Below are 27861 nucleotides of genomic sequence, written 5' to 3'. Positions count from 1 at the left end.
CAAGTATGGAAGTATCTGCAGGGCCGTGACCCTCAGAGGGTTGATCTTCTGTGACCAGTACCACGTAGAGAAATGCTTCGACTTTCTGACTGCAGCATTTAAAAGTTGAAGACGCCCTGGCCTTGGCAAGCACCTCCCTGCTGTCCACCATAAACTCGTATCCCCAAACTCTAGGGCTGCAGGAGCCAAGCCCTCAGGTTCAGCAATCCTGGGTCATGGAGCAGGATTGCGTCTCCTTCCTTGGTGATCCGCAACCACTGGCAGATTAACCGGAGGCGACGCTGATAGGCTGAGAAGGTCCAGGTACCAAATCTGCTTCGGCCACGCCGGGGTGACAAGTATCATCCTGCGTCGGCACTGTTTGAGTGACTGATGACTCGCAGCAGGAGAGGCAACGGGGGAAATGCATACAGAAACCGGCCTTCCCACGGAAAGGAGAAAGCATCCCCCATGCTCCTCGGCTGGTAGAACCTGCTGGCGAATTTTTGCCATTTGGAGTTCACCGCCGTCGCAAACAGATCGATCTGGGGCCATCCCCACTTGGTGAAGATGGGGTCCAAGTTCCCACTCGGGGCAGGAGCACAACTCCCTGCTGAGTCTGCAATGGTGTTCTTCACTCCCGCCAGGTGAAAAGGGTTGAGGAACATATCTTGTCTGGCGGCCCAGTGCCACAAGCTCTGTGCCTCTTTGGAGAGCTCTATAGATCTGCCCCGGCCCCCCCCCTCTCCCCACCTCCCCATTTCTTGATGTAGAATATCATGGTGATGTTGTCCGTGAAGATCCTCACCACCTTGCACTTCAGGGACGGAAGGAATGACTTGAGGGCCCAGAACACTGCCCGCAGCTCCAGGATATTGATGTAGAGATCCTTCTCCGGCAACCACAGGCCTCTGGCATGCAGACATCCGGTGTGGGATTCCCCTGCTCTCCAGGGAAGCATCTGTGGTGAATGTCTCCTGGTATGGAGGGTTTTGAAACCAAGTGGCCCGGGCCTCGCCGATTGGAATCTTGTGTGCAAAGCTTACGGACACTTGTGTCCAGGAACTCCTGAAGAGGCTGCATCCGCAACCTGCATAGCAGTATAAAGTAGAAGCACGACGACATGCCGATCAAAGACTTGATGGCCCGCGCTGAGGCGGTCTTCATTGACAACAGCTGTTCCTTCCCCAGCACGGCCGGTATCCTCTCCTCCGAGGGCGACACTAAGCAGAAGTCAGTTTTGAGCCTGGCACCTAGGAACAGTGCATTCTGCGATGTGTCAAGCAGGGCTTTGGATAATTGACATAGAACCCCAGATCCGTCAGCAGCCGGATGGTCGTCTCCTCATGTGTCGGGTGCAGGCAGTACAGACACTGGGAATGCTCGTCCATGTGTACATTCCACAAACCAAAATCGGAGCACAGCTTGAAGAGGAAAGCAGTGTCCTTCTCGTGCTACATGATCCACGCGGTGTAGCCCTGAATAACATCTGGAAGACTACAGGAGGAACACGATGAAAACAGCCCTTGAGGGGCGTTGAAAAATCTGAAAAACGGGTCCCGTTAGCCGGAAGGATGATCGATTGAGCACACTGTCTCGATTGACCGAAAAATAGAGTAACTCTCAAAAAGCTCAAAGAGTGAAGCACAAGGACTACCAGCACTTGAATGTGCGGTAAAAATATGAAGAAGGCTGCCAGAGGAGCTTAGGTAGAGGCAAGTCATTAGCTGGGGGCAGTATGACCCAGAGCTCAGTGATTGGTTTATAGGAGAAAGACAGTTTAGAAACTGTTAGGGAGAATTCTCAGAAATGTACTAATTCCCTCCCCCTTAGAGAACCCCAGCAACTTTGCTGGATTTTGAGGACTTTATTTTTTTAACCTGAAGAGAGTGAGACCCCTTTTCCCACTCATGTATTTTAATGTGATTTTTTAACACTTTCTTTTGGTTGTGGAGTCTAAAACTCCATAGGCATCATCTTTGCATTGTGTCACACAGCACCTTCAGTGCAGTGTTACTGGGAAGTCTTTCAGATTTCCCAAAGGTTTAAATACCTTCTCTTGGATAAACTACTGTTTCCAAGAACAGTGAAGTGAAATTGCCTTTACTTACATTTTGTAACTTTCTAGACCCAGCGCACACTATCTTACAATAGGGTGCTGGAGGGGTTGCCTAGTATCCCCTTTGTCTAGCTTCTCATGTAACATTTTTCATGTTGAATGGCTGGTGGCAGTGGTTTCATTTTAACTACTGTGGTGTGCATTTACCGCGGGCTGCGTTCGCAGCAGCAATAAAGCACCCAAGGGTACCATTTTTGTCAAAATGGCCCAGTCTTCTTTTTTCGCCATTTCTTTGTGGAAAGTTCCTTCTTGAGATTCACTCTGCGTGCCAAATCAGGTTTGGTCCCACTGTTCGCTTTGCCTTTGGCGGGATTCGTGAGTGAAGCCTGCCTCTGGCTCCAGGGTGTCTAGGGTAGGAAGGAAGTGAGGAAGGTGCCCGAAACTTGCCCTTGCCCCTGAGAAGTGGTAGGAATGCCCCGAGCGCTAGCCAGATGGTGTTCCGCTCCAACCAACTGATGTGGTATTCCTGCTCCTGTCGAGTCCAGGTGCCGTTGACCAATAGATCGTCCAGGGTGGTTCCCCAGCCCTTGAGCGATTGTGGTGATGGTGGCCTGCGGAGAGGGCGGCCGAAAGGGTTTGCCCTTCCGTAGGTTGCGGTCCATGGACCACCAGGTTAGGTCCGGGTGGAGAGATGGAGGAACGTTGATCTCGGATTGCAAGCCCTGCTCCTGATTCCACGAGGCCGCAAAGTACAGCTGTGAAGCACGGCTAACCGGACCGCTGCCAATAGACCCAGGAGATGCAGGAACCACCATGCCAAGGTCACTTCTCTGCTAAGAAAGTGGGCGGTGGCCCTCTTGATGGCCGAGATTTTGTCCTCCGATGGGAAGACCCTCCCGGAGCACGTGTCCCAAATGAGTCCCAGGAATGTCATAGGCTGCAGCTGTGACTTCTTGAGGTTGAGCGAGAAGCCCAGGACCTGCAGTGTGTTCATAAGGGCATGGGAAGAGTGGTGTACCACTTCCGGAGATGTAGCCCTGACGAGCCAGTCGTCGAGGTATGTGTAGATGTTGAATCCCTGTCCTCTGAGGAGGGCCGCCACTGCGTTCATGAGTCTGGTAAAGACCCTGGGGACCAAGTTGAGGCCAAATGGCAGGACTTTGTATTGAAAATGGTAGCCCATGATCCTGAACTGTAGGAAAGAACGATGGTGCTGCCAAATCGGGACGTGTAGGTACGCCTCCTTCAGGTCCAGGGAGCACATCTAGTTTCCCCTTGTCCCATGTCTCTGCTATAAAAGCCGGCGTAACCATCTTGAATTTTTGCAGGGGTAAGGAGAGGTTGAGGGTGGAAAGGTCCAGCACAACTCTCAGGCCCGACTGGTTCTTCTGAATGGCAGAAATCCTGGAGTAAAAGCCAAAGCCTCACTGGGAGATTGGGACTTCCCTCCACTGCCTGGCTCTCTACGAGCGACTGGATCTCCACCAAAAGAGTTGATGTCCCAACCTGTGGGAGTGGAGGGGAGGCGGGAGGAGAGGCTGGCATAGGAAGGCGGTACCCTGTGGATATTAGAGATGATCCAGGGGTCCGCGAATTCTGGTGCCAGAATTGTGCATGGAGCACAAGCCTGCACCCCACCGGAATCACGTGGACCCAAAGGGGTGTGTCATGCCTTCTTTCCCTCGGAGGCTGATGCTGAGGAGGGGGACTGGAAAATGCCCTTACCCCCCTCCCCTTTTTGTTGTTTGCGCCGGTTCTGAGATGGCGAGCGGTCCGGCTGCCTGGATCTGCGTTCCTGGAAGCCGCGGAACCCTCCATATGTACGAACCTTGTCCGAGCGCTACTGAGATTGGGGCATGGTCTTTTTAAGAATGGACAGAGACTTTGCTGTTTGCGAGCTGCTGTTCTTTTTGTCCAGCTCTTCGTCCGTAGAGGAGTGGAAGAGGTCCCCCCGCCCCCCTCGAATGGTAGATCTAGGATGTGCTCCTGGACATCCGGGTTGAATTTTGTTGCCCGGAGCCAGGCTGTTCTCATGTCCGATTTATCGATATGAGCCACTGTGGATTCCATGAGGTCATCGTCACGAGCTTGGCTTCAGCTAGCCCCCCCTTAAAGCGTGATTGGCACTGGGTGGGGAGTTATGGGAAGAAGTCCACAATTTCCCACCATAACCTCAGGTTGGCGGCAGCCAGCATGGCATCAGCGTTGGCCTGACAGAGGGGCAAGGACGCGTTGGAATAGATCTTCTTGCCATACACCTCCAAGCTTTTCTCCTCCTTGCCTAGCAGCGCCGCAGAGGAGGCGGCGGCGGTGGCTGAGGACGACGAAGGCTCGGAGTATAGTGATGCCGCAGCGATCACCGGGGAGTGTGGCGGAGCATGGGTCAAGAGCAAGCGGGTATCCTCCTCCATCTGCCTGTACTTGGCGTCCAGGCGTCGATTAACCGGCTGCACCGAGTGGGGCTTGAGCCAAACCTTCTTGGCCAGGGAGACTGCATCGATTTGCAGTGGAATCCCCATGTTGGCAGAGGGGCGTCGCATAAGGACTTCTGCCAGAACCCCCTCTGCCGGTTGTTCGACCTCAGGTTGGGGGAGGCCCAGGTACTCCAGCAAGACGCTCGTGTAAGGCCCTGGCTGAGGATGGCATGTCCGGGTCCTCCCCGTCTGTATCCTGCGGATCTGGAGGATCCTGTGGTGGAAGAATAGATGGCGCCGGAGGCTGCGGTACAGGGACTGCAGCCCGAGGCTGAGGAGGTGGCAGAGGTTGCGTAGTTGGCTGTGGAGCCGGAGGAGGCGGCTGCACCGGGGCCTGGGGGCCCTATAGAGGCGTCTGTGGTGCCACTAAGGCGGGAGGACTTCCCTGATGGCTTCTGATGATAACCCCCATCTGAGGAGACCTCATGAGGCCGAAGAACTTCTCAAAGAGCACCTCCTCACTGGCCAAAGAGGTGGCAGGGGATACTGATGGGGTAGCAGGGGGCTGCTGGAGCCGCTGCATACCCTGTCCATATGGACGCAGAGGAAAGATGCCCTGCGCAAATGAAGGGTAGACTGTATGCCACGTACCTGGTTGAGGCCAGTCCCACCTTGACACTCGTTCTTCGCCGAATTCCTGAAATGGCGTCGGACGGGTGCCTCTTTCTGGCGCGGTGGCTATTTTGTTGAGCTGCCTGCCACGTGCCTGCAACGTGGTGCTCGACACGCTGAGCCCGGCCTCGTCCAAGACTCTTGCGTGTGGATCACAAGGCCTACCCTTCTCCTCGGGCCTTGGCCCAGTAGGTTGACACCCTCGACCCGAGGGCCAGTAGAGCTGCGTTTAGGCGCCCCCTTGGACGTATTGCTGATATTAGGGCGTAGCCCCTCGGCCATGGTGCCGGTACAAGGGCGGAGCCCCTCGGGTGTAGACCTGGTACAAGAACCTTCCAGTCCCTCGACACTGCACCCGGGAGGATCTGAGAATCCCTCAACCCGAAGGCCGGTAGCTGCAGCAGCCTCGGTGCACATGTCGGTAGAAGGACCTGGCCGGTCCCTCCCGCATGGGAGAGTCCCTGGGAAGGAGACTCCCTTGCGTGGTGCGCTGGAAAATATTGGCCCTACCTTGGGCCTGTTTCGATGCTTCACGAAGTTCTTGAGATCCTCTGGAGGCAACCTCTGGAAGAGCTCCCTCCACCTGGCTAGTCTGTTCTTCAGCGCCTTCGATGACAGCGAGTCACACATCGGACATGATTGGCAACCGTAGTCTGGGTCAAGGCAACGTAGGCAGAGGGCATGGGGGTCTGAAGTTGGGAAGAGTCCGTTGCAGGATGGACACCTGCTGAACCCTGTAGAAGTCTAATGCGCCGGGGAGGAGCGTGACGCCTGAGGACCGAGTACCTGAATGAGAGATCAGACAAAAAAGACAGAAGAGGTAACCGCAAATGGAATTACATGGCCGAAGTCAAACCCAGAAGCGCTGGTGAATTCGACCCATTCCCGTTGAAACAGAAAAGGGGACTGAGGTGTGGCGCTGGAGGGCAGAGCCAGGGCAGCGCATGCTCCCTGGCCCGCACACCCCCACGCGCCTCTAAATTTAAAGGGTAAGAAGGTTTTTTCTGGTGAAAAAGGTTCTGTCTCCCGTCCCTTGGAAGGGACGCCCATACAGTATGGAGGAAAGGGGACGGGACGTAAGAGTAATCTTGTAGTACGGGTATTTTAGGGTGCTAGTATTCTTTAGTAGCCAACTGCGGCAAACGCGGAGGTGCACAAGTAAAACAAATCGGTAAAAAGGAACATAAAATGTAACCAAATAGCCATAATAACAAAAGTTAGGGGCATACGAATTATCTCCATTGCCCTGCAATGTATGGTGCTGTTTGCAATGGACAAAATACATGAATTCCAAAAGAGACCGTCTTAGTTCTGTCAGTGTCCCTATAACAATGAGGGAAAGGCTGCAGGAGTTACTTCCCTTCAGTACAGGTTCAAAAATAAGCAAAGAGACGGGTATCCCATTCAGCGAGAGGCACAAGGGAGGAAATGTTTCCAAACACTGGTTTTAATTGAAAAATCACTAAAATGTACAGCGACTTTGCGGTTCAAAAGCCACCCACTTCCTTCTTAAGTCAACTACCCTTTCAAATCACATGAATAGTGGTAGTGAGCCATTTACCTGCTTCAAACTCTCGTCCTTGTGCCAACTCAACCCAAAAGGCATCAGGCCCTTGGAGCAGTGGGAGTCTAGCATGCAATAGTTCCTTCATTACGAGCCTACTAGATGGCTCTGTCCAGATGGCCGGAGACTGGTCTTTTCTCCGGTTTTATGTGATTTCACCCAAATATTTTATTCGAGGAATGTTACCAAAACTATTTTACCGAAAATAATATGCATTTTTTTATTGGTAGGGGTGGCTCATAGTCCACCGCCTCGCCCCACAAGACCCCAGGTTCCCCATGTTTTTAACCCCCCCCCCCCAAAAGCTCCTCCCAGCCTGTTTTAACCCCTTACCCCCCATATATATATTTAAAAATATATATATTTAAAAAACAATTAACTATTTTTTTGTCATTTTGTTTCGGTAAATAAATGCCTGTAATAAAACGTTTTTGGTAACATTACTGGATACCTTTGCTCCCACATCTCTTCATGGCATCAGGGAGGAAGAGTCCTCTGCCCCAGATGAACCGCTTCTGAAACTCACACCCAACTCTGTTGCACACAGGGCCACCTTTCTTACAAGAGAAAGCTCCAAGCCAGTCTTTCAGGGTCGATGTGAAGATTAGCAACCAGCACCAAGACACCTCTCATGGCAATGGAGGAATTAAACCCAATACAACTCCACAATGTCTTCCAACTGACCTGAAATGGACCTGTGCCACGCAATGCATGCTCCCATCAAGGCAATCATTATGGAGAGAAGCAGTATATAGTCAGTCATAACTGATAACTCAATGAGCTGCAAAAGTGACCAAGGTTCTATTCCATTTAAATCAATGCACGGACACATTCAAATATTGCTCTGCCGTTAACCCCAGGGTTCATATTGTGCACCCTTTCACCAGGGAACTTGTGGCAACAACTTGGGCGCGAAGACGATAGACCAGTGATCCGATTGTGCAAGCATAATAATGGGCATATGCAAGTGGTCAATGGGTGCACGTTTTGGAAGTGGAGGAAGCAATGTCCGTTGGAGAGTGAGGGCACCAACATTCTGTACCTGAAATCGCTCAGGAAACGCTGGAGATCATGGGAGTCGCCAAGCTTCTCTTTCCGCTGGTCAGCTCGTTTCCCCAAACTGCTCCAGGCCTGATTCAGTTCTGTGCACTTCTCCTGAATATCCTGTGCAGACTCCGGATGCGACTGGATGAGACGCTCGGCAGTCTCACCAAGAGAGTTCACCTATGGGAGGAATCAGACGGAAGCATTGACAATTATGCAAGCAGGACCGTACCCTGACATGTGGGCTGTGCAGAGAGAGAGGGAGGAGGGAAGACAGTGTGAGCATGTTCACTATGAAGCCCTTCACGAGGCAGCTCACCTTATCGCCCAGAGCCGCTAGGTCACGTTCAAAGCCTTCATGCTTGCGTTGCAGGGCCTGAACGCTGGCCAGATCATGGCCGTAGTTGTCAGTGTTGAGGGCTTGGTTCTTTTCTTCAATCCATTCCTTTGTTTCATCAGCATCTCTGGGGAGAAAAACAATACGATTATTCAACTATTCTTGGATTCACAATACCTTGATACATCTGCATGTTGAAGGGATAAGGGCACAGTACCCAAAAAGTGCTGGATGATCCTTTTGCTGGCATTGCAGAAAGCTTCAGTGCACCCCAGGCCCAACGCCTTAGAGAGACCCCAAGAAGGCCACACACCCTCAAATTACACTGATATTGAGATTCTTACACACCCATGAATGTGCAACCATCGCGCCTAAAGCAAAACTGAGATCCAGCCAAAAGAAAAGCCAAACCCCTCCAAAGGTAGCACCAACGGCAGAGCGGTCAGGCTTAACAAGGATTGGTGGGTCAGTTCAGTTAGCCAAAGAAAACACCCCACACTGGACTGCTGAAAAATGTACACAGTTAAAAAGAAAAAAAAAACACATCTACACACCAAGTACTTTCAGATAAACACACAACACAACCTGTACAGCAGTGGCCAGTTTAGACCCAATCCACTCACTACCAACATGTGTGTGCGAGGCAAGATTGTATGTAGTAACCCTGTAGGAGACTACACCAGTCTGGTCCTCTTGGCAATAGATACCAACTATTTGTATAGGTCTGTACTACACAAGATGGTAGTGTGACTGAGCAGCCAGATTTATCTCAAGAGGGGTAAATGTGAGCTGTAGAAATGTAACAGAGGTTCACAGTTACAAGTATCCAAATAACACTTCTACTCAAGGTTTTCTAGTAAAATAATAATTTATTTGTTTAACAGTCAGTTTTAAAATAAGCTTTCTTTAGACAGGGCAAGATGCAACAATAAAATACACTTCAAAACACTTCCTCAGATTTAAGTTAAGCAAGTAGATGCCCTTTTGGGATGTCACACACACTTCTACACCGTGAAGCGACTTCAATTGCTAGGACACTGAACATTGATATATCACGTTAACACTTAAATGCAATACTGAGGTTGTGGGAAAAGGAAAAGGTTAGGGAAGGAAACAAAGGTTAACAAGTTCTCTGAACAGGTAAGTACTTTACAATCCCCCAATGAGGTATAGGTTAAACCTTTCCCAGCAATACAAGTAACCTCAATTAGTCAGAAGAGTCTGCAGGGAGCCAGGACAGCCAATGTCAATTGAACAGAGTATAGGGGAGCTGAGACACTTCTTGTAGATAACACAAAAGTCTTGCACAATGTTAAATACAGAGTTTGTAGAAAAGAATCACTGTTGGGCCACAAGCTTTAAGGCTTGTGAAAGCAAAGCTGCAAGCAACTCTGCAGAAAAAGCAGCTACTGCAAGTCTCCAGTGAGATAGACCAGTTGCAGACCAAAAAGGTAAGTACCCCTTCAGTCAAGACAGTACCTTAGGTTGGAAGGAGGAGGATCCAGCTGGCTTCTGTTAAGGTGGCAGTCCTGCAGTTCCTGGGCCTCAGTCGTGGGCACAATAGGGATGGCGCCGAGAGGACTCCTGCACTGCAGTTTGAAGGTTGCTGACAGCAATGGGCTCTTTCCAAATGAGCGGCATTTCGCGGTTTCAGCTACCGGTCAATAAATAGCACCACTGCGGTTCTTGGACACCTTATAGGTTCCCCTTGCTTCTGGGGTCCAGCACTCTGTTGAGGTGGCTCAGGCTTGGGTCGTCCTGCTTCGAGAGAGTCCCTAGGATCTTCCTGGAGCTCGGGTCTGGCTTAAAGACTAAGCACTTGGTTCCTGGTGTTCCTGTCCCCTGGTACTCAGTTCCAGCAGCAGCAAAGTAGTACAGCCAGCCGGGAGAGGGGTTCCAGTCAAGTTTGTCTTGGGGTCGATTGGTCCCACCAACCCAAGGGGAGAAGTCGTTTTTTCCGGGCTTCTCTAGTTGACACGAAATTTGGAGCTTCAGCACTGCAGCAGGGCTTCACCGGGCAAACCAATGGTCCAGTAGGGTGCAGCAAGCTTCACTTCCAGTTTCTTTCCTTGGATTCCTCGTCCAGAAGTCGACTGGTGCCTTCTTTCTGAGAGAACCCAGGTTTCTCCCATTCATTCACAGCCTAGCTGTCACACAGCAGGGTGGCTGTCCTCCAAGGACAGCCAGCCAATTCCCTTTGGGTGCATTCAGGTAACCAAGGAGACCAAGCACAGGGAGTTTCGGGCTCCTCACTCATTTCCTGCCCTGCCAGACACGCAGAAGCCAGAGGCGGGTTTCAGCACTGAAGCTCGCCAAAGACAAAACAAAGAGACCAAACCTGGTTTGGCACGCAGAGTAAACCCCAAGAAAGACCTCACAAGCAAGAAACAGGAAAAAAAGAAGACTGGGCCATTTTTACTGCAATACTGCTGCCAAGGATTCAGTCTGCGGTAAAAACGCACATTGGAAGGAAAATTAAACTACTGCCACCAGCCATTAAAAGTTGAGGTAACAAATGTTTACATGAGTAATTAGGAAAAGGGGCTACTAAGTTACCCCCCAGTACTTCCACATAAGATGGACTGTACTGGACCTACATAGGAAACACAGGTAAGTAAAGTCAATTTCACTTTACTAATCTTGGTAAGGAACAAGTTACTTACCTGTAACTGTTGTTATCCAGCATGGGCCTGGCATGGATTAACGTTAGGCTGGGAATCCTCTGTAAAGAGCTCAAGAGGTCCCGGTGCAGGATGATCCTGGTCGCACCGGCGTGGCCGGGGCAGATCTGGTTCCCGGACCTTCTGGACTTGTCAGCGTCCCCACCAGTCGAGCTGCCGACGGACGCGGATCTTCTCTCCAGAGAAGGAGGCGCCATACTTCATCACGACCCAGAGTCGCTGAACTTGCAGGCCTGGCTCCTGCAGCGCTAGAGTTTGGAGGGTACAATATCCCGGCTGACTGCAGAGAGGTCCTTGGAAACGCCAGGGCGTCCTCAACTCTCAAGTGCTACGGACATAAGTGGAAGAGGTTCTCTGTCTGGTGCAGTGCACAGAAGATTAACCCTCTACGGATTACGGCCCCTCAAGTGCTGCCATACCTACTGTCGCTGGCCAAGGCTGGACTGGCTCACGCCTCCATCAAGATACATCTGGCTGCGATCTCCCGATACACCAGACCCACAGGACGGGCGTCCTTGTGGTCCCATCGCCTGGTGAAGGAATTTATGAAGGGACTGTTCTGATCGTTCCCGCCGGTGAAGGCCCCTGCCCCGGCGTGGTAACTCAACGTGGTGCTGACCAGGCTCATGGGGGCGCCATTCGAGCCCCTGCATTCGGCCCCGCTGAAATTCCTGTCATGGAATACTGCGTTTCTTGTGGCCATCACCTCCGCACGGCGAGTGGGAAAGATCCAGGCCCTATCCTGCAAGCCTCCATACTTGACTTTTCACGACACGAGGGTGGTGCTGAGGACGCACCCCTCGTTTATGCCCAAGGTGCTGTCGGACTTCAACCTCAATGAGCCCTTGGTGCTACCTGTTTTCTTCCCGTCGCCTTCTTCTCCAGCCGAGAGGACTTTGCACTCGCTGGATGTCGCTAGAGCGCTGAAGTTCTACGTGGACCGAACAAAGAGTTTTCGGAAGACATCACAGCTGTTTGTGAACTTTGGACCTGTGAACCAAGGGAAGGCTCTCTCGAAGGCTTCCATTTCCAGATGGCTCTCCGGCTGCATCATGCATTGTTATCGGTTGGCAAACCCGACCGTTGCCCGGCCATCCGAGAGCCCATTCGACCAGAGCGATCGCTGCTACCATGGCGTTCTTGTCTGGTGTGCCCCTGCTGGACATCTGCAGGGCTGCTACGTGGAGGTCAACGCACACCTTCACGAGATTCTACTGCATCAACTGGGATTCCAGGGAGGAGTCCAGAGTCGGCCAGGCAGTGCTGCGCAACCTGTTCGCTTAGGGTGAGCCTGGTGGGGAGGTAAGAGATGCTTAATGTTGAGTTTTATGTAATGCTTAATGTTGAGCCTTGCCTCCTCCCATGGTTGTGCGTGTGTACTGCTATGTATTCTTATATTCATGAGCATGTGAATCCATGCCAGACCCCATGCTGGAGAAGGAACAAGTTACTTACCTGTAAGGAACAAGTTACTTACCTGTAACTGTTGTTCTCCAGCATGGGTCTGGCATGGATTCACACGCTCATTCCCCATCAGGCCCGGAATCCTCGGTATAGAAAAAAAATCAGTATCAGTTTCGTTTCTGATCTGTCTTTCTCAGTAGTAACCAATCACTGGTCTCTGGGTCATACTGCCCCCAGCCAATGACTGCCCTCTCCCTAAGCCCCGCCCCTGGCAGCCATCCTCAGATTTGGTAGCACGTGAAGTGGCAGTATGACCAAGTGAAGAGCCGCAGAGGGGTAGACGGGAGGATTTGCATGTGAATCCATGCTAGACCCCATGCTGGAGAACAACAGTTACAGGTAAGTAACTTGTTCCTTCTCCAGCATGGGGTCTGGCATGGATGCACATGCTCATGAATATAAGAATACATAGCAGTATACACATGCACAAACACGGGAGGTGGCAAAAGGCTCAATATCAAGCAATACAACAACTCAACATTAAGCAACTCTTATCTCCTCACCAGGCTCACCTTAAGCGAACAGGTTGCGCAGCACTGCTTGGCCGACCCTGGACTCCCGATCGACGCAGTAGAATCTCGCGAAGGTGTGCGTCGACCTCCACGTAGCAGCCCTGCAGATGTCCAGCAGGGGCACACCAGATAGGAACGCCGCAGTAGCAGCGATCGCTCTGGTCGAATGGGCTCTCTGACGGCCTGGCAGCGGTCGGTTAGCCAACCAGTGGCAGTGCATGATGCAGCCGGAGAGCCATCTGGAAATAGAAGACTTTGAGAGAGCCTTCCCTTGATTCACAGGTCCAAAGTTCACGAATAGCTGTGATGTCCTCCGAAAACTCTTTGTGTGGTCCACGTAGAACTTCAGCGCTCTAGCCACATCCAGCGAGTGCAAAGTCCTCTCGGCCGGCGACGAAGGAGACGGGAAGAAAACAGGTAACACCAGGGGCTTGTTGAGGTGGAAGTCCGACGGCACCTTGGGCATAAAGGAGGGGTGCGTCCTAAGCACCACCCTCGAGGCATGGAAAGTCAAGTACGGTGCTTTGCAGGATAGGGCCTGAATCTCTCCCACTCGTGTGGAGGTAATGGCCACCAGGAATGCAGTCTTCCACGACACAAACTTCATCGGTGCAGAGTGCATCGGTTCGAATGGGGGCCCCATGAGCCTGGTCAGCACCACGTTAAGTTCCCACGCCGGGGCCTTCACCGGCGGGAACGACCGGAACAGTCCTTTCATAAACTCTTTTACCAGTCGATGGGACCACAGGGACGTCAGTCCTGTGGTTCTGGTATATCTGGAGATCGCCGCCAGATGAATCTTAATGGAGGCATGGGCTAGCCCAGCCTTTGCCAGCGATAGCAGGTACGGCAGCACTTGATGGGCCGTAATCCGTAGGGGGTTGATCTTCTGTGCTCGGCACCAGATAGAGAACCTCTTCCACTTGTGACCGTAGCATTTGAGAGTCGAGGACGCCCTGGCGTTTCCAAGAACCTCTCTGCAGTCGGCCGGTATATCGTACCCTCCAAACTCTAGCGCTGCAGGAGCCAAGGCTGCAGGTTCAGCGACGCCGGGTCGTGGTGGAAGATGGCGCCTCCTTCTCTGGAGAGAAGATCCGCGTCCGCCAACAGCTTGATGGGAGGGGACGTTGACAAGTCCAGAAGGTCCGGGAACCAGATCTGCCTCGGCCACGCCGGTGCGACGAGGATCATCCTGCATCGGGACCTCTTGAGCTGGTTGATGAGTCGAAGCAGCAACGGCAACGGAGGGAACGCATACAGGTATAGGCCCTCCCAGGGGAACGAGAACGCATCGCCCATGCTTCTCGGCTGGGGAAACCTGCTGGCGAACCTCTGGCACTTCGAGTTCGTCGCTGTTGCGAACAGGTCGATTTGGGGTTTGCCCCATCGTCGGAAGAGTTGATCCACCTGATCCTGGCGCAGTTCCCACTCGTGACACGCGCGTAGCTCCCTGCTGAGCAAGTCTGCGATGGTGTTTCTTTCTCCTGCCAGGTGGAAGGGAACCAGGAACACCCCCTGGGCGACCGCCCAGTGCCACAGATCCTGTGCCTCCTTGGATAGGGCTGGGGATCTGGTGCCCCCCTGCTTCCGTATGTAAAACATTGTCGTGGTGTTGTCCGTGAAGATCCGCACCACCTTGCCCTTGAGCGACGGGAGGAACGATTTGAGAGCCCAGAACACGGCTCGGAGTTCCAGGATGTTGATGTGCAGGAGCCTCTCCTCCAGGAGCCAGAGGCCTCTTGCGTGGAGATCTCCGGTGTGGGCGCCCCAACCTTCCAGGGAGGCGTCCGTCATCACCGTCTCCTGGTACGCCGGCGTCTGAAAGTCCTTGCTTGCCGTGAGGTGCGCTCGAACGCCCCACCACTGAATCGAGAAATTCTTGAAGAGGGCGCATCCGTAGTCTGCAGAGGCGCACCAGGTAGATGCAAGAGGACATCATCCCCAGGAGGGACTTGACAGAGCACACCCTGGCCACGTCCGTGGCTAGCAGGCGCTGCACTTTGCCCAGAATGGTCTTCGTCCGTTCTTCCGACGGTGCCGCCAGGCGCCTCACTGTATCAAGCTTCGCTCCCAGAAACAGGGCCACCTGCGATGGCACCAGGTGGGACTTTGGGTAATTTATGGCGAATCCCAGGTCTGTGAGTAGCTGGACGGTCCTTGCAGTGTGTTCGACGGCGAGTTCCCTCGTCCTTTAGCGGATGAGCCAGTCGTCCAGGTAGGGGTAGACGTGAATCCCCTGCAGGCGCAGCCGTGCCGCCACAGGTGCTAGGCACTTGGTAAAGACCCTGGGGGCCGACTTCAATCCGAACGGCAGTGCACTGAATTGGTAGTGGCGTCCCTGGACGACGAACCTGAGGAACTTTCGGTGACTTTTGAGGATGGGAACGTGGAAGTATGCATCTTCCAGGTCCAACGACGATAGAAAGTCGCCTTCCTCCAGCTGTCCCAGCACGTGCTGGAGGGTGACCATCCTGAACTTTTGTGACTATGTATTTGTTCAAACGACGAAGGTCCGGGATGGGGCGCCAGCCGCCCGTCTTCTTTCTGACGAGGAAGTACCTTGAGTACACCCCGGAGCCCCGGAGACTCTTCGGGACGAGCTCGATGGCGCCTTTCCTGAGCATTGCCCGTATTTCCAACAGCAGTTGCGGGACGTGATTTTCCTTCCTGGCCACAAGTGGAACGTGAGGGCACTTCTTCAGGAATTCGATAGAGTGTCCTCTTGCCAGGGTATCCAGCACCCAACGGTCGGCGGAGATGGACTTCAACGGGCCGACGAAATTCGTCAGCCGGCCTCCCACCGGGGTGCTTCGGTGGGGGCTCGAGGCCAAGGCCGGTTCAGTCCTGCTTGGAGGTGGTGGCCTTGCCGCCCTGGCCAGCTTGCCGACGGCGACGAGGTGCTCCCTGCTTGCCGCGACCCCTGTAGGCCTCCTGAGACGAGGAGCGTGCCGCCTGGCGGTAGGACGACGAGCCACCGCTGGATCCCTTGGAGGCCCCCTGTCTGCCTCCGGAGCTCCGAAAGGGCCGTCGTTGCTGAAGGGCTCCTAGGGCGCGGGCCGTCTCCGTCTTTATGGCTTGGAGGGATTTGTCCACCGCCCTCCCGAACAAGTTGCTGCCGTCGAACGGCATGTCCAACACCCTGGTCTGGACGTCCTGACGGAAGTCGGTCGCCCGGAGCCAACCCCGTCGTCATAGGCAAACTCCGTTGCCCATCTGGCGGAACCCGGTATCGGCAATATCGGTTGCCACCGTTATGGCGTGGTCCGATGCCACCTCGCCTTCTTGAAGTATTTCCAGGGCCTCAGACCTCTTGTCGTCCGGTAGGAAGTCCAATATGGGGACCATCTTAAACCAGAGCTCCCTGCCGTAACGGGCCACGATCGCCAGGGCGTTGGCCGCTTTGATCGTCGTCGCCGCCGACGAAATGACCCGTCGCCCCATGGCGTCCAAATCCCTCGCCGTCCGGAGGGGAATTCAACGTTGAGGCTCCTGACCCCGCCGCTTTCTTCTTCGCCGCCGCCGAGACGACCGAGTCTGGCGTTGGCTGGGCCCTGAGGCACAGGGGAGCGGTCTCGGGGACCCGGTACTTCTTCTCGTACCGGTTCCGTTTGGCTGGTGCCGTGGAGAGGTTCTTGAGTACCGACAGGCCCTCCTCCCAGATGTCATCGATTAGAGGCACCGCGATGACAGTCTTCCTCTTGGCCTCCCGGCGCTGATAGAGGAAACCTTCCTTTTTCTGCTCCTCCAGGCAGAGCTGGACAATTCGGACGCCCTGGCGATCATGGCGTGGAATGAGCCAATCTCGTCGGGCGGAGAGGCCCGTGCAACGGGAGACCCGTTCCGTCGTCGCCCTCAGAACCCGTCGTCGAGCTCACCACACTGTCATCTCCCGACTCGTGGGAGGATGAGGAGGGAACTGTAGGCCTTACGGGGGCGAGTTGAGGGTTGGGTCCTCCGTCGTTTGTTCTGAGGACTTCCCGACGGGCCAGGTTGCGGGTCCTCCGGCCTGGGCCGTGGTAATCTCGTCCTTATCTCAGAGCATAAGGACTGGATCGCAGACAAAATGGCCGCCGAGCTATCCTGAGGCCTAGGTTCCGGCTGCACCGGAAGGGAAGGCTGCTCTTCCTCGCCATCGTCGTCTTCCTCGGTTATCTCCCGAGGATCTTCCTTACGGGATCGAACCTTCTCGAATTGGACTTCGAGATTCCTCACGGCCTCGGTCAGTTCCTCCTCCGAGGCCGACTCCGAGCTCGAGGAGGCTACTGTGCCCCCCCTCGCTTCTTCCATCATGGTGGCCTTGACGATGGGCTGAAAAAGAGGATTCCCTCCTTGGCGGCAGCGAAACTCTAGTCCTGGAGGCAGTCTCCGCTGGCGGGGTCTCTGCCGGCTTGGCCAGAGTCGCCGCGATCGCCTCGATAGAGGCCTTTGCCTGCTGGGTAGGGGCCTTCACCACCTTAGGTGCGTCCCGGGCCTTCTCCTTAGGGGGAGGGGTGACGCCTCGCTCCCCCTCTCCCGAGATCGGATGGGGCTTCTCCCGAAGCTTACCCGGGGTCTCGGACTTCCTCTTCCCCGAACCGGAGCGCTGGCTCGTGGTTGACGGTGCCGGGGAAGGTGCGCCCTGCCTGGCGACCGAAGAGCCCGACCTTTCGGCGCTCCCGGAGCCAGCGGACTCGCGGCGCTTGGCCTGGTGTTGGGCCCCCGTCGCCGGGGCGCCCGCACAGGACTTAGAAGCCCGCTCGGACCCTTTCTTCTTCTCACCCGTTGAGCACTTCTCCAACCAGCTGGCGAGACGGGATCGACGGTCCCTCATGGTCCGCTCCGACAAGTTCTTGCAGAACTGGCAGTCCTTCTCTACATGAGTCTTGTCCCCATGAAGACAGTAGAGGAATCGCGAATGTACGTCCTCAAACACATTCTGCAGCCCGCATCCAGGGCCACTGCGAAACAGCTTGGGTCCGGGTGACGAACTCGCGTCCTGGGCCATCTCGAAGTAGGCCGCAAATCTTCTGGAATCCTCCAAAAGGTTGATTCGACGAAATCTTCACCCTTGAGGGGCGTAGGAAAATCCCGCAACGGGTACCCGTTGACGGGAGTAGAAACGGTGGAGCTTGAGGCTCGATTAACCGAAAAAATGTGAAAAATCACCTGAAAAAGCGCGAAAACGCAGCAAAAGCTCGAGAGCTAAGCACAAGGACTCCCAACACTTGAACGTGCGGTAAAAATCTGACGATGGCTGCCATAGGCGGGGCTTAGGGAGATGGCAGTCATTGGCTGTGGTCAGTATGACGCAGAGATCAGTGATTGGTTACTACTACGAAAGACAGATCAGAAACGAAACTGATAATGATTTTTCTTTACCGAGGATTGCCAGCCTGACGACGGGGAATATTCATGAGCATGTGAATCCATGCCAGACCCCATGCTGGAGAAGGAGGCTTGCAAGACAGGGCCTGGATCTCTCCCACTCGTCGTGCAGAGGTGATGGCCACGAGGAATGCTGTCTTCCACGACAGAAACTTCAACGGCGCTGAATGCATAGGCTCGAATGGGGCCCCCATGAGCCTAGTAAGCACCACGTTGAGCTCCCACGCCGGGGCAGGGGCCTTCACCGGCGGGAATGATCGGAACAGTCTTTTCATAAATTCCTTCACCAGACGATGAGACCACAAGGACGCCCATCCTGTAGTTCTGGTGTAACGTGAGACGGCAGCCAGATGTACCTTGATGGAAGCGTGAGATAGGCCAGCCTTGGCCAAAGACAGTAGGTACGGCAATACTTGAGGGGCCGTAATCCACAGAGGGTTAATCTTCTGTGCACGGCACCAGACGGAGAACCTCTTCCATTTATGTCCGTAGCACTTGAGAGTTGAGGACGCCCTGGCCTTTGCAAGAACCTCTCTGCAGTCGGCCGGGATGTCGTATCCTCCAAACTCTAGTGCTGCAGGAGCCAGGCCTGCAAGTTCAGCGACTGTGGTTCGTGATGAAGAATGGCGCCTCCTTCTCTGGAGAGAAGATCCGCGTCCGTCGGCAGCTTGACTGGTGTGGACGCTGACAAGTCCAGATCTGCCTCGGCCACGCCGGTGCGACGAGGATCATCCTGCACCGGGACCTCTTGAGCTGGTTGACGAGCCGGAGTAGCAACGGCGGGAATGCATAAAGGAACAGGCCGTCCCAGCGGAACGAGAAAGCATCGCCCATGCTCCTCGGTTGGGGGAACCTGCTGGCGAACCTCCGGCACTTGGAGTTCGCCGCCGTCGCGAAGAGATCGATCTGGGGTTTGCCCCATCGTCGGAAGAGTCGGTCCACTTGATCCTGGCGCAGTTCCCACTCGTGGCACAAGCGCAGCTCTCTGCTGAGTGAGTCGGCGATGGTGTTTTTTATCCCTGCCAGATGAAAGGGTACCAGAAACATCTCTTGGGCGACGGCCCAGTGCCACAGATCCTGGGCTTCTTTGGACATGTCAGGGGATCTGGTTCCGCCCTGCTTCTGAATGTAAAACATCGTGGTGGTGTTGTCGGTGAAGATCCTCACCACCTTGCCCTTGAGGGAGGGAAGGAAGGACCTGAGGGCCCAGAACACTGCGCGGAGCTCCAAGAGGTTGATGTGGAGAGTCTTCTCCTCCGAGCACCAAAGGCCTTTCGCGTGGAGACCCCCGGTGTGCGCTCCCCAACCTTCCAGGGAGGCATCAGTCGTCACCGTCACCTGGTGGGCCGGGGCTAGGAAATCTGTTCCCGCTGTCATATCAGCGCGGGCAACCCACCATCGGATTGCCTGACGGAATGCTTCGTCGAGCGGGATCCTGTCCTCGAAGCTGCCCGTCGTCTGGATCCAGTGGGCGTCGAGGAATTCTAGCAAGGGCCGCATCCGAAGTCTGCAGTGGGGCACCAGATAAATGCAGGAGGACATCATTCCGAGGAGGGACTTGATAGACCTCACCCTGGCCACGTCCGTGGCCAGTAGACGTTGCACATTTCCTAGGATGGTCCTTATCCTTTCCTCCGACGGTGAGGCCCGCCGCGCCACTGTATCGAGCTGTGCTCCCAGAAACAGGGCGACTTGCGACGGGACCAGGTGGGATTTTGGAAAGTTGATGGAGAACCCCAGGTCCGTGAGCAGCTGGACGGTCTTCGCAGTGTGTTCCACGGCGAGCTCCCTTGTCCTTGCCCGTATGAGCCAGTCGTCCAGGTAGGGACATCCAGTCGAAAGAAAGTTACCATGGGTAAGTAACTTGTTCTTCGAATGGATTGTGTCCTCCCACGTATTCCTTATCTTTGATACACTCCCAAAGCAGTAATATAATCAGGAAGAGGGAGTACAAAGTTATTAAGTATGCACATAGTGCAGTACTGCCTTTCCAAATTTAGATTCTTGGCTAGTGGAGGAATCCAGTCTATAATATTGTGTAAAGGTGTGTGCAGACAACCATGTGGCAGCTGCACAAATATCCCTTATTTGAACTCCCCTTCGAAGAGCTGACAAAGCTGCAACACCCCTGGTCGAATGAGCCCTTATGTTCTGGAGCGTCTTTACCGGCCAATTTGTAACATTCTGCAATTGTTAACATAATCCACCTAGAGATGGTTTGTTTGGTGATGGCAAGGCCCAATTTATGACCCGTGTAACCCACAAACAATTGGTCAGTTTGTCCCAGTTTAGCAAATCTGCTAATGTAAAAACTGAAAGCACGCTTTGGATAGAGTCTGTGCAGCCTTTCTTCCCCTTTCCCCGGATGTGGAGGAGGGTAAAAAGATGGCAAGGTTATTTTCTGAGTAATGTGGAATTCAGATACCACCTTGGGGAAGAAGTTAGGCTTCACCCTTAATACTACTCTGTCCTTGTGAAAGACAGTGTGAGGAGGCTTGCAAGACAAAGCCTGTAGCTCACTCACCCTTCGGGCAGATATTATTGCCACTAAAAAGACTGTTTTGAGGGTAAGAAGTCTTATCTTAAAGGGCACGAATGAAGAGGCTCAAAGGGAGTACCCATTAAAAAGTTTAAGACTACATTTAGATCCCACAGGGGGACTTGCAAAGGAGTTGGGGGATAAACATTAGTTAACCCCTTCAAGAATTGTATTACCAGAGGTATTTTAAAGTATGAGACTTCCTCAGCAGTGTGCTAGAAGATGGAAATCGCAGCTAGGTAACCTTTGATCGTACCAATATGGAGTCCCAGATTTGCTAAATGCAACAGAAAAGTTAACACCATTGGTGTATTCCATGAAAAAGGGTTAACATTCTTATCTCTACACCAGCTGCAGAACTTACTCCCACGGCAGCGGTATAAAGATTTGGTTGCTGGCCTTCTGGCCGAAAGCAAGACCTCCATTACGTCGTCCGGGAGATCCCAATCTTTGAATCTCAGCCTCTCGGAAACCATGCGTGAAGGCTGAAAGTCCAGATATCCAGATGGAGAACCCGACCCTCCTCTCGCGAGAGAAGGGAGTAGTTTCTTACCTGTAACTCCATTTCTCCAGCATTGGTATCTTTCATGGATTCACATGCTTAGAATATTCCCCGTCGTCAGACTGGGAACCCTCGGTACACATATATATAGTCATTTCCAATAGGAAAAACTTCTGCCCTATCCCCGTATGCGTCCTCTACGGGGCCGCCCACGTACGCCCCGTTGGACGTGATGGTATATAAGCCCCGCCCCCGCGGGTCCCTTCAGATTTCGACCCCTCCAAGATAACGGGGGGAAAACTTGCTTACATACCAATCTTCCACATTGCAGTCCGGGGAGGCCGGAGGGCGCATGTGAATCCATGAAAGATACCAATGCTGGAGAAATGGAGTTACAGGTAAGAAACTACTCCCTTCTCCAGCATTGGATCTTTCATGGATTCACATGCTTAGAATAGATTGTAAAGCAGTAACATTAAGAAGGAGGTGAGAGTGCAATGTAACTTACATTCGTAGAGACACCCCCAAACACTACCGTTTACACCATGTATGTAAGCAACAACTTATTATACTGATACGAAACGGATTTCCGCCATACAATGCTATGTCATATGACTCAGTATGCACCCCTTGCGCACATATCTACCCAACCACTTATGTTTAGGTCAATAAACTATGCACATTCATGTATACACTCTGAAAAACCAGCTGAGGCCAAATAATAATAGGCAGCATTCTTCTTGAAACTTTGGCTTACCTCATTGAAAAAGGTGGCGAAGCACTGCCCTTCCCATTTGTACCTCATCCGCGTGCTGCTTTTCCAGGCAGTAGTGGCGCGTAAACGTGTGCGGAACAGACCATGCCGCCGCCTGGCAGATGTCCGTCAGCGGAATTCCTGCCCATAGAGCCACGGAGGAAGATGTCGATCTCGTGGAATGGGCTCTGGGACGATGTAGTAGAGGTCTCCCGGCCTTGGAATGACACAGGGTAATCGCCGAGGAGACCCAGCGAGCCAGACCTTGTTTGGAGATAGCCTTACCCCTAGCCGAGGGGCCGTAGGCGACGAATAGCTGTCTGGTGGCTCTGATATCTTGCGTTTTTTGCAGGTAAAATTTTAGCGCCCTTTTGACGTCCAGAGTGTGAAGAGCCTTCTCCGCCGTCGACGAAGGAGATGCAAAGAAAGTAGGGAGTACCAGGGTCGAGTGCTTATGATAGACCGACGGTACTTTTGGGATGAATGAAGGGTTAGTTGATAAAATAACTTTGTCCTTAAAGAACCTCAGATATGGAGGGTCTATGACCAGTGCCTGTAGTTCCGACATTCTTCTAGCCGAAGTGATGGCAACTAGGAACGCGAGTTTCCAAGATAGAAATTGTAGAGATGAAGAGGACATTGGCTCAAAGGGAGGCTTCATTAAGGCAGCTAGAACCGTGTTCAGACTCCACGACGGTGGGAACCGTTTTTCCGGAGGGAAGGTTCTAAACAGACCCTTCATGAAATGCTTCACTAGCCTGTCACTGAATAGTGGAGGGGACTGTCTTCTTCTGGTAAATCTCGAAACAGCCGCCAGGTGTACTTTGATTGACGATGATGACAGTCCGCTTTCCGCAAGATGAAGAAGATACGGGAGGATTTGCTCCGGAGTTACTTCCAGAGGTTGTATATTTTGTTGTGTTTGACACCATATACAGAACCTTTTCCATTTGCTTACATATGATTTGTTAGTGGACGGGGCTCTGGCCGCCTGCAGAATCCTTCGGCAATCAGTCGAGACTTTTAGGTTCCCGAACTCCGAGAAGTCAGGAGCCATGCAGTTAAGTTCAGGCTGTCCGGATTGTGGTGCCACACGGTCCCCTCGTCCCTGGACAGGAGGTTCGGTACTTTCCTGAATGGTATCGGCTGATCCAGCGACAGATGAAGGAGGTCTGAGAACCATGGTTGCCTCGGCCAGCGCGGGGCCACTAGGATGACCCGGCAATTGTACCTGTGGATCCCCTGGATCGTCCTCCGTATGAGGGGAAATGGAGGGAAGGCGTAGAGGAACTTGCCTGTCCACGGAAACGAGAACGCTTCCCCCAGGGAGCCTGTTTGGGGCCATCTGCTCGCGAACTGAGCACATTTTCGGTTTCTTTCCGTGGCGAAGAGATCGATCGACGGGGTCCCCCATCTTTCGAAGATTTCCCCGAGTTGAGTGGAGTCCAGCTCCCACTCGTGTATTTGTGACATAGTCCTGCTCAGGGAATCCGCCTGTAAGTTCTTCGCTCCCGGTAGGTGGTATGCCACTAGGGAGATGTGGTGTTTTAAAGCCCAATGCCAGATCTTTTGAGCTTCCTTCGAGAGGGTCCTGGATCTGGTGCCACCCTGTTTTATCAGGTAGAACATAGCTGTCGTATTGTCCGTGAGCACTCTTACTTTTGACCCCTTGATGTGTGGGAGGAAAGATTTCAGGGCCCATCTCACCGCCCTTAGCTCCAGGACGTTGATATGTAGGCGAGATTCGGTCGACGACCACCTGCCTTGGGTTTGGTGGCGTGACATGTGTGCTCCCCAGCCCGACAGAGAGGCGTCTGTAATGATGGTGTTCTGAAATTCCGGCTCCTGCAGGGGGACCCCTCTGTCCAGGTTGCGCGCCACTTTCCACCATCGGATGGCTTTGATAACTCGTTCGTCGTCGACTATTATCTTGTCCGACCAGCGGCCTGTGGCCTGCTTCCAACTGTCTGATAGGAACTCCTGTAGAGGTCTCATGAACAACCGGCAGTTCGCGACTAGGTGGATGCACGATGCCATGGAGCCGAGGAGAGCCGCATATTTTCTTACTGACAACCTTCTCTGTAAACGAAGTTGGCTTGTCAGGTGTTTGATCTTCAACAACCTTTCCAGGGATGGTTTCACTAGTCCCGTGTGGGTGTCGAATTGAGCACCTAGGAACTTCAAGCTCTTCGAGGGCTTTAGTGAAGACTTTTCGTAGTTCACTGCAAATCCCAGACGCTGTAGCAGTCGCAAGGTGGTCAATAGGCTGTCGTTGGTCGACGCTGGGGAGGATCCCCTCACGAGCCAGTCGTCGAGGTACGGGTAAACGTGATGCCCTTCCTTCCGCAGCCAGGCTGCTACGGGTGCTAGGCACTTTGTAAAGGTTCTTGGGGAGGACTTCAGGCCGAAAGGGAGCACAGTAAATTGGTAGTGTGTTTGGCCGACTAGGAACCTCAGGAACCTCCTGTGGTGAGTGCGCACCGGAATGTGAAAATACGCATCTTGGAGGTCCAGAGACGCCAGGAAATCGTTCTTTTGGACCGATCTGATTACCTCCTGTAGAGTAAGCATCTTGAACTTTTGACTCAGCAGGGTTTTGTTGAGGTCCCGTAGGTCGAGGATGGGGCGCCACTTCCCGTTTGGTTTCTTTACTACGAAGCAGCGTGAGTAAACCCCTAAGCCTCTCTGTGAAGCAGGGACTAACTCGATGGCGCCTTGTTTTAGCATGAGCGCAACCTCTCGACGCAAGACGCTTAGGTGTGGTTGAGACAGGCGTATCGGTGGACGTCTTGGAGGTCTGGATTTGAATCTTAGGGAATGTCCCAGTCTCACCGTGTCCAGAACCCACCGATCTGTCGTAATTGACTCCCATTCCTCGACGCAACTTGACACTCTCCCTCCTAGAACGTCATTGTTGATCTTTTTGTTTTCCCGTCGACGACGAGTAAGTGGGACGTCTCTTAGAGGCCTGGAAATTTCTGCGTCGGGTCGAGGACTGTGAGGCGCGTCTATAGCCTTGGGACGGATATGAAGACCTCCCGAATGCTCTATCCCTGGATCCCGCAAATCGTGCGTTTCCCGTAGCTCCTCTAAAGGGGCGAAAGGAACGAAAGGGCTTACCGCTTTGGAGAGAGCCCAGCGAGCGCGCCGTCTCAGAGTCCTCCTTCATTCCTTTCAAGGCCTCATCCACCTTTTCGCCAAACAGGTGGTCACCTTCGAAAGGCATGTCGACGACCTTATATTGCACCTCGGGTCTAAAGTTGGTGCACTTGAGCCAGGCCTGGCGTCGTAGAACCACTCCGTTGTTAATTTGTTTGAACCCCGAGTCTGCCAGGTCCACCGCTATATTGATAGCATGGTTCGAGGCTTCTTCTCCTTCACGAACCAGGGACATAGCTGATTTTCTGTGTTCTTCTGGGAGGTGGTCCAAAATGGGTGCCAGTCTGTGCCACATCTCCCTGTCATACCTGGCCATGATTGCCAGGGAGTTCGCTGCTTTCACTGTTGACGCTCCCACTGACAGGATCTTCTTACCGAAAGCGTCTTGGCGTCTAGCTTCGGAGTCCGGCGGGGTAGAGCACTTATGCTGGGCCTTTGCCTTTCTCGTCGCCGCCGCTGATACCACCGAGTCAGGCGTGGGTTGCGCAGAGAGGCATTTTGGCGTCGAATCTGGAACTTTAAATTTTTTCTCTACGCGGCCTTTGACCGCAGGTTCAGAGAATGGATGCCGCATGGTTTGGACGCCCTCTTTCCATACGTGGTCCAGTATCGGTATCGAAAAAACGGAACGCCTATTCTTGCCCATGTGGTCAAAGAGGAAGCAGTCCTTTTCTTCTTGTTGGGTCAAACCGAACTCCTTGCAGGCTTTTTCCATCATGGAATGGAAGGCCCCTATGTCATCCGGTGGAGATGGGTGAATGGGACTTTTCGGAGGATCCACCTCCACATCCGAAACCCATGAAGGGTCTCTCGACGGCGAGAGGGAGATATCAGAAGCTGACCCCTGTTCAGAGAGGGAGTCCGAGAGCTCACCTTCTTCCTGGACTGTTGGAGCAGTTGGGCCCACGACCGATCTAGTCGGGCGGTGTGAAGGTCCGGGCTCGTCGACGAGGGGAGTCGTCGGAACAGGCGGGAGCCTTTCGTCCAGGGACTTCAAGAGCGAGTGTAAGGAGGAAAGTACCTCCATGGAGAGAGTAGCCTGGGCGTTTGGAGGCTGGGTGAAAACTTGAGAGCAGGTTGCACCAGAAGGAAATCTGGGCCGTAGCCCCAGGTCTTCCGGGCTCACTATTCTGAAGCCGTCGTCTTCTTTGGAGGCGATCGAAACTGCCTGTTCTTGTAGCAGTGTGTCCGGTAGCCCCATGTCGAACGTTTCTGGCCTCCAGGCCTGGAACTCCGTCGACGAGGGAATCGTCGTCGACGATGAGCCCGCTTGAAAGGCGGGGGACTGTGACGGAGTGGACACTTGGATCGTCGCCGTCGTCGTCGTCGACGGAGGGCCTGCAGGTGGCTTAGGCGGTCCCGCCTTCGCGGAGCTCTCCCTGCGTTTATCCGCCTCTCTACTCGTAGCTGATCTTTTCTGATCGCTCGAGGAGGATTTTGGCCTGTCCTTATCTTTCTTCGACGAAGAAGAAGAGGAAGATGATTTCTTCGTCGATTCTTTCGATGAGGCCTTAGAGGAATGACTTCGAGGCACGTCCTTCTCCGTAGGTCGTGATTTTTTGGCCGGAGGTTCCGACGGATGTGAGCGTCGGGAGGCTTCTGATGTTTTCGCTGAGGCGATACTGCGCACCGATCCTACCTCCGACTGAGGGTACGCTCCAGCGCCGTCGTTCAGCCACGAGACCAGTCGCCGATTCCGGTCCTTCAGGGTTTTTTGGGAAAACCCCTTGCAGATATCACATTGGTCCGCCGAGTGGTGGGGTTGAAGGCAGTAGATGCAGTCAAGATGGCCATCCCCTTCATAAACCTTCTTTAGACCGCACGTGGCACACGGGCGGAAAAGAGGCTTACCCGACATTATTGCCAGACCAACTAACAAAACTCGTAGGAGTTGGAAGCGGACCAAACAGACAAACTCGCAGGAGTTAGAAACAATCGATAAGTATTTGAAGAAAATACACGAGGAGATCCCACTATCTTTGGAGACGGTTGAAATCTGAAGGGACCCGCGGGGGCGGGGCTTATATACCATCACGTCCAACGGGGCGTACGTGGGCGGCCCCGTAGAGGACGCATACGGGGATAGGGCAGAAGTTTTTCCTATTGGAAATGACTATATATATGTGTACCGAGGGTTCCCAGTCTGACGACGGGGAATATTCTAAGCATGTGAATCCATGAAAGATCCAATGCTGGAGAAGATCCTCTCTTTGAGGAAGACGAATCTGAGGGCAGATGGACATGTCCAGAATGTCCAGGTACCACGTTGTTCTGGGCCAATCCGGTTTTCCTGAACCTCCTCAACCTCCTTATTACATAAGGAATGACGGGGACTGGAGGAAACGCGTAGAGGAGTGGGAATTTCCAGTCCACCACAAACGCGTCTCCTCAAGCTCCTCTCAGGGGAAATTCCCTTGAGCAGTACAGTTTGCACTTCTGGTTGGCATTGGTCGCCAACAGGTCTACTTTAGGGGCTCCCCAAAGGGTGAAGATCTCTTGAAGGGCTTCTGTAGCTAGTTCTTACTCGTGCGAGACTGTGCTCTGCCTGCTCAGAGCGTCAGCCGTCGTGTTCTTCTCTCCGGCTCGGTGAACTGCCGACCGAGATTCCTTCTTGTATTGCCCAGAACCAGAGCTGCGTTGCCTTTCTGCACAGTGGTAGTGACCCTACACCACCTTTCTTGTTGAGGTAGTACATGGCCACTGTGTTGTCTGTCATTAGCAGGGCATTCTTTCCCTATACAGATGGCAGAAAAGCCTGAAAAGTAGTTTGGACTCCGATGATTGTCAAATAGCTGGTAAGGGCTCTCCACCCCATGA

The 27861-nt window shown here is 53.4% G+C and overlaps 1 protein-coding gene across 8 annotated transcripts in view; it reads right to left on the bottom strand.

The window, feature by feature from the left end:
* The window catches only part of SPTAN1 (spectrin alpha, non-erythrocytic 1), a 514843-nt gene that overhangs the window by 230628 nt on the left and 256354 nt on the right, over positions 1-27861 (bottom strand). For all 8 annotated transcript variants that reach the window (XM_069609174.1, XM_069609169.1, XM_069609172.1 and 5 more), the window contains 2 exons: positions 8052-8196; positions 7731-7912 (listed from right to left, as the gene is read on the bottom strand). In XM_069609174.1, the coding sequence (XP_069465275.1) occupies positions 7731-7912; positions 8052-8196 (327 nt within the window). The remainder of the gene's footprint in view (positions 1-7730; positions 7913-8051; positions 8197-27861) is intronic.

This window comes from Ambystoma mexicanum, chromosome 8 (assembly GCF_040938575.1).
Source record: "Ambystoma mexicanum isolate Mex_15411 chromosome 8, UKY_AmexF1_1, whole genome shotgun sequence".
NCBI classification, from domain to species: Eukaryota; Metazoa; Chordata; class Amphibia; order Caudata; family Ambystomatidae; genus Ambystoma; species Ambystoma mexicanum.
Note: the sequence above shows the minus strand (reverse complement) of the source record. Positions and strands in the feature narration are given on the sequence as shown.